The sequence below is a fragment of the Ochlerotatus camptorhynchus genome, unplaced genomic scaffold (assembly GCF_037179485.1).
Source record: "Ochlerotatus camptorhynchus isolate MF236.1 unplaced genomic scaffold, CSIRO-AGI_Acam_v1.1 ptg000482l, whole genome shotgun sequence".
Lineage (NCBI taxonomy): Eukaryota > Metazoa > Arthropoda > Insecta > Diptera > Culicidae > Ochlerotatus > Ochlerotatus camptorhynchus.
This window is the reverse complement of record NW_027040967.1, coordinates 942278-949212: the sequence shown is the minus strand read 5'-3', so window position 1 is coordinate 949212 and position 6935 is coordinate 942278. Positions and strand designations below refer to the sequence as shown.

Sequence of the window (6935 nt, the reverse complement as noted above, 5' to 3'; positions counted from 1 at the left end):
TTTAACACGCGTAGCATGCTGAAGCGGAACCATAGATTCACCACGGAGGTTCTGGTGTTGTCCGCATATGTCATCAGGTAGCAGCTCATACGTTTGAAAGTCTGAGAAAATGTCTTGAAATCACTGAAGAGCAGAAGAACGGAACAATTAAGCAGGTACTTAGGACAAGTTGAACAGGAGGAATAAAGTATTTGTATTGGTGTTTATTTTATAGACGGCCATTATATAGGCTTAAAACATAAAAAAATGTAGGAGGAACAACTTAATGACGAGAATACTTCTTAAGTTAATAATGTGATGATCACCTTAGGATTTAAATAATAATAACATGCTACAGCAAGCTCACTAACTTTTTAATGCATACTGATAGGTTTGCATTTATGTTTATATGATTAAACGAGACACGTGATTTTTTATAACATTATTTTTACTCAACAATAAAACTGTACAGCATAGTGAACGATGAATAAATCATTCGCATAATTTCGGTAAATGTTTCAACATTTAAAGGTCCCAAGCCCCTCACAAACATCTCAATCGGTCGTTGTGTTTTGAACATTAGAAACTGAAAGGACCGTTTTTCCGAGTTTGGAAGCAGGTGCCATGGAGCGTCATACACCAACTTTATAATGCGTTCATTCTGAAAGGAGAATTTAAAAAGGTTTTGTTATTTTCACATCTGTAATATATGTATCCTAAGGTGGATCAAATTATCAATTTTGCTACACACAGAAAAATCGAATTAAAATCAGCTTTCATCTGGTTGCAATATCAAACCACATTGACCCTGAATTTTATGTAAAAATAATTACGGGAAAGTGAACTTTTTGTTCATTTCAATTAAGATCTTCAATCATCAATTAAGATATGCACCATATTATTCTCGTGTCACTTCTCATATTACTTACTATCTTTGTTTAAATGAAATTTTCGCAGTTTTAACTTCGCTTAAGATAAATTTTTAATAAAAGGCCGATGACGCTAACTCAGAATCGTAAAAAACTCTCTTTTTTTCTTCTGCTCGGGACATAAAACTATTGCGACCAGTAGTCAAATCTATTGTAGTAAATCCCGTATCCTTAGTTTAGTGCATGTTATATTATTCCTTTTCGTTACTTATTATTCTCCTTCGCAGGTTCTTCATTCACTCCTGCAATCGCTGATAAATAAACATGTTCCATGCTAAATCAATACAAACAGTTCTGATAGTAATTTTGTACTCATTAAAAAAAACAATCTTAAACTTGAAAATAAACCAATCAACGACTGGATCAAAATCTGAATCTAAATCTATACCCCAGTTCTCCCCCTAGGTTAGAAGTAGTCAGGACTAGGGTTCGATGGTAGATCTTACACCCAGTAACGCACCACGAAAAGGTGATCTACCAGCTATACGGGTGCTTACATCATTCGAAAGCGACCCAACTGGAATAAGAAGAAGAGGCGCATAGCGGGCAAGGTGGATCGACCAAGTAGAAGGCGACCAGTGAACCCTTCGCAGACTACGAGGCTGGCGACGTGTGGAAACTGAATCGAGCAGTGTAGATACAACTTCTTCGGATTACAGAGGATATCGGCCCTTATTACCGATGTCACTTCACGGTGAAGTAACAAGTTATCACTCACGATGAAGTGATTCCCATTTGATTTACACGGCAATCACTTCACCGTGAGTGAAAACTGGTCACATCACTTCGTTTTCACCGAGAAGTGACACTCGTAATAAGGGTCATCAAGGCCTTAGCTTGAGTGGTATGGTATATTATATTACTCAGTTTTCTAAATTACACCATTTTATGTTAAGTTTCCTCAAAATTGTGGAAATTAGGGAAACTTTACTCAAAAATGAGTAATGTAAACCCCACTTTTTACGATCTTGAGCTAGTTTCATTGGCCGTGTAGAATGTCAACGAATATTTAGTTTTATTATTTTCTCTTGCTCTTACTTAGCTCCCCTGTGTCAAACTGTCAAGCAGAAAAATTGATTTGATCCACCATTCTATCGTACCATGCTATTTCTATGTATGATATAGTTCATACCATGAGCTGAATAAGCGTTCCTAGAACTGCATAAATGAATAGTTGAAAAACTGATGCAATTAGGAATCCATACGTTGCATACCAATCAGACTGGAATATAAAAAAAAAATAATAATTGAAATTTCAAAAGTGGAATCTGAATTCCTACACCATAACTACCATCAATGCGAGTAAAAGGTTCAGCGAAATTGTTATAACACATGATACCACTTGCACCACGCAAATACTTTCGTAGCACATTTGAAGTGAGGTCAGGAAGTCGATTACGGCCTTATGGTTCAAATATAATTTTCGCATTTCTACTCGACAAAATTTAGCATAATCTTTAGTTCTGTACTTCTCCTCTACACAGCATATCTTTTCAGCAAATGAAACGAAGTTAATGTTCAAGAGATCGGTGTATGAAACTATATGAAAAATGAACATCATAAAAGCGGTATCCGATGATAAAGCACCAAATAATCCATAAACAGCTAGAATCATGTGAATCATATTTGTAAATCCATACCCATATGCTGAATAAATGTCGATTCCAGGAACAAGAAGAGGAAATATGGGTACTTTTACTTCCTCGATGAAATACATGTAGGCCGGATAGATGGAAAATAATATAAGTGACGAAAAATATAGCAGTGATGTTCCTTTGACTAATAGAAGAAGCTGCGATACATTGTTCAAAATCACATTTTTCTGTTTGTCAGTCCCTTCCAGATACTTTAAATATATCGATTCTTTTAAATTAGAGTGATTTACGTGGTACTGATCTCGATTTGCCATTGTGAAAATTAATTTTAATAAACATTGCAGAAAAAATCCTCCAAACGACAGTGCTTTTAAAACTTCCGTGCTGTTTTCTGCTGCTAATAGAGAATTTAATGACAGCACGACGTAAACACCCATCAAAAAAAATGTAAAATATGTTCGAAACCCTCGCTTAAAATCAGGATTCAAGACATCTAATCCTATAACAGAACAAAGACCTCGCACGTATTTTGTGTACAGCATAAATTTATCCAAAGCTTCCATCTTCTAGGGAATTATTTTTCTGCTCCCGGTTAAGCCACTGATACTGAAGAACGGTACAACTAAACTGTAGAGACTGGTCACATCATAAACAAATAGTCTACCGTAGTTGAAGCTTTTTTGCACATTCCTTTTAGAAACTGTTTTTGTATTCGTATACCAGGTCCGTGGAAACTCATTAGGTGCAATGAAAAATAAATGAAGCAATGCGTGTACCTGTACCTTTTTGTGTGTGTAAATATAGGTTTGTAGATTGGTCATGCAATCTTTTGAAATTAATTCGTATAACGTAGAGAGCTACTTTGGTCTAAGCACCCATTGTCGTCCTATATAACGTCAAATATGTCTATGATTTTGGCATGAACGATTTTATCATTTGTTTGGTACGATACTGTAGTTCAAGCTACAACACATAGCTTTTAATAACACATAGAATAAATGTTTACATTAATTTTTCTCAAATACAATAGAAGTGCTCATAGCGAATCCATGTTTCCTTTATCTATAGAAGGAAGTAAATCCAATAACGTTTCAATATGATTGTACAAAACTGAAACACGCAGACTGAGTTTGGAATGAAGACGCAGTGTTGTATTTTTATCAAACTATAGACAATGTGTGCCTCTTTATCAAATCCAAAATAAATGTGTGGAAAGGTTTTGCAGTTTTAGGTTCAGATACGATAAAAAAGGTAATATAAGCACTAAGCCTCACCAACAACTAAACTAAACTAAACCCCACCAGGTTTGATTGTTAGTCCAATCTGAACACTATTCATATAGAGTTACATTGTGTTTACTGCACTACACACAAATTAATCCATTGTTTGGCATAGAATGCTCACCTAGATTTTCATTGTTATGAGAGAGACAATTAGCTTTCTCTCTCTTACCAACACAAATCTCCCCCGCTCGTGCCAATATCGCTTAGGTCTGGATACAGCTTCAATCTGCTGTTAAATGATGCTTTCCACAAACGAAGTGGGAAGACTACCGGATCACCAGCAATCTTCCCAATTCGTTTGTGGAAGACATCATCGTGCTAGTTGAATTAAAACAGAATTAATCCACTTATGTAGAGATCTAACCCTTCTAAAAACTGGCCACTTTTCTAGAGACACTCAGATTATGTCCAGATGTCGCCTGAGCACTCTAAATGCCTACCATTGAACCATATTATGAATTTTCATGTGATTTGAGGTATCGCATGATCGGTTTTGATCCAATTCAGAAACTGACCACCTCTTCTGGGTTCCTAATACATGGCCTGACATGACCAGCGCGACCTTGGGAATTCAACATGTCTTTTATTGAAACGGTTTTTGAATTTTCATGTGATTAAACATATTTTATGATGGATTTTGAGCTTAATCATCAACTGCTCACTTCCCATGGCTTTCCCGGCTTCGAGCCACGGTTGTCAAAATTTAACTTCTTGTCTGTCAGAAATAACCATGCTCGGATAGCAGGGTTCATCGATAACTTTCCATCTGTCAAATTTTAACCAAAAGTTAAAAAAAATCGCCAAATGGTTCAGAGCCTAAGTAGGCTCGGAACTGACAGCAGTATAAGGAATGAAGGATAAACTGAATGACAGCCGAACAATGTTCTCAACCGAGGGAGAACCCGATTGAACGGGTAAAAACCGAACGCTAACGATATAAATAGCCGAGTGAGATATTTTTATTTTCGTTACAATAGGTATAATACTTGTCTCCATGTAAGAAATTTAAATGTAACAATTCCGGAGAACTTTGAGATTTGGGCGTCATTGCTTTTGTAAACAAACACGTCTATCACCGATTTCACACGAATGAAAGATCAATCTCGCGAACAAACTATACTAAATCAAATTAGAATCATTCCTCTACCTGTATGTGTTATTAGTTTTTTAAGATTGAGCTTTAATTCTCGATAAAACGTCGATTGGAATGTTTATTTGCATTTCAATTACGCCCTTATCTCGAAGTTCTCCGGAATTCATGTTTAAAACTAGAAAATAAAAAGTGATTCTTTCTGCAACATTCTTACTAAGCTCACTCAGCAGAATGCAATAGTAAAAGGCTCAGCATGCAAAATATAATAAGTGAAGAATCATCCACAATGTAATATAAAAATCATTCATGTTACGCTCAGCAATCTGTTTTGCTCAATTCTGCGTTCATGCAAGCGTTTCTAATGGTGTATGCGTTTGAGTAAGTAGTAAATGCAAAATGAAACGATTTTTCCTATGCTTGCCCGGGAGTGAGGCGGATAATCAAAGGTGCCACAGAAGAAAGAAGTGTTAGTTTGTGTACTAAAATGAACTATGACGATTGTACCCTCCCCATGGACATGGAGGTTGACGATACTGAAGCAAAGTGTTATGTTTGATTTCTTTATATTTGCAACGATGATGATTTCCTATAGTGACACATATCACCTTCAAACGATTAATTCTTGGTTGTTAATAGAGCTTCCTTGATGAAATCGGCTGCTTCATGCAGACTGAGCAATTTTGATTATAGTATCAGATTTGTTCTGTATACAGAGGAACTGGGAGGGCTTATTAAAAACTTCTCACCAATAAAGTAATGATCTTCTTGTAAATTTTGCATATAATTTTATTAATATTTTTTTATTTAAGCACATTATTTTTGTTACAGTCAATTTGCATTAGCATATGATACAAGAGATTTAATATTAATTGCTCGTTTTTGCGTAAAATAATCAACATTTATTTTACTTGTAATTATCTTTGAAAGTTTTTGTCAAGTTTTTTTTTGTGATTTGAAAATTTACCCAGTTTGGTTAGAAGTTTCGAAGCTAACGCATGTTCACAGGCCTAATAGAAAGATAGGCAGAAAAAGTGTATCATGAAGAATGGTTGCATGCAGGGTTGCTTCCACTCACTTGCTATAGATGAGTGATTTTCGGAGTTTTGAATTCGTTAGATGTTGTAATGAAGATTTGTGCTGTTGGATGCGGGAGGAGATTGGAAGGCGGGTGTTTGACGCATAGAGCCTGTCAATTTCGCTTTCAGAGTGTCACAGTCAGCTGTTTTATGATTCGTGAGCGCTCGCGATTCGTAGAATCGTTGATTGTGACTGCAAGTGGATTTGAAGGGTTTTGTGTGTCAGGTGCTTGCTTTTTGGCCTCTTCTTGTGTCTAACATGTGTAGAGTATCATTATAACGTCTAATGGTTTTGAGATTCCTGGTGGCGTGAAATATATTTGTGAGAATATCTTTTTGAGATTTTAGCAGTCACGTTTTGTTTGTAGTTTATATTTTATTTATTTCATGTAATTATCGTAAATAATAGTTATTCAAAGCGCTGTGGATTATAAAATGCTCGATGACCCTCGAGGGATCGTTTTTGCTTACTGAGCAGAAAATCATGGGTTTAATCCCAAGCTCTCCGTCATGACTCTTAAAATTCATTATCACTAAGCAAAATTAATATGTTCTTTTGGTAGCCGGATATCGAGAGATTAAATAAACAACAAATTAACAATACATACTTTTGGTTGCATCGCCAACTTGAGGTGAATCCTAACCGAATACCCTACCCAACCCTCCAACTCCGTAGCACTTATGAGGGTGTCGCTAAGTCGGTGGCCTCTCGTTAAGTTAGTACTACATCAACATTTCCTTCCCTATCCCTATTTACGGTAAAGATGGGCGTGGCCGGGAATAGCGACAGTCATGCTTCTGTTACTCTTGTTTAGATTGGAACCAATGTTTACTCCTCAGCATTATTCCTGAAAGTAGTCTAACTGAGAATTTCAGAAGAGACGTGAGTGCCGCTAGTATCCAATCTACGAAGTATATCATAACAACGCTAACGCTAACGCTAACGCTAACGCTAACGCTAACGCTAAAATGAACTATGA

General features: G+C 36.2%; 1 protein-coding gene across 1 annotated transcript; it reads right to left on the bottom strand.

The window, feature by feature from the left end:
• Positions 1 to 427: 427 nt before the first annotated feature.
• On the bottom strand, positions 428 to 3066 carry LOC135712468 (odorant receptor 30a-like). Its single transcript, XM_065235423.1, has 3 exons — positions 2200 to 3066; positions 2041 to 2130; positions 428 to 640 (listed from the first exon to the last, which is right to left on the bottom strand). The coding sequence occupies exons 1-3, from the start codon at positions 3064 to 3066 to the stop codon at positions 428 to 430; spliced, it is 1170 nt and encodes a 389-aa protein (XP_065091495.1).
• Positions 3067 to 6935: the final 3869 nt, after the last annotated feature.

Excerpts from the sequence above, each read along its gene's own strand:
- LOC135712468 (XM_065235423.1), bottom strand. The coding sequence starts at position 3,066 with ATGGAAGCTTTGGATAAATTTATGCTGTACACAAAATACGTGCGAGGT. Across the intron at positions 2,131-2,199 it reads ACCTTTTACTCGCATTGATG|TCTGATTGGTATGCAACGTA; the intron begins GTAGTTATGGTG and ends TTTATATTCCAG. Across the intron at positions 641-2,040 it reads GAACGCTTATTCAGCTCATG|AATGAACGCATTATAAAGTT; the intron begins GTATGAACTATA and ends TTCTCCTTTCAG.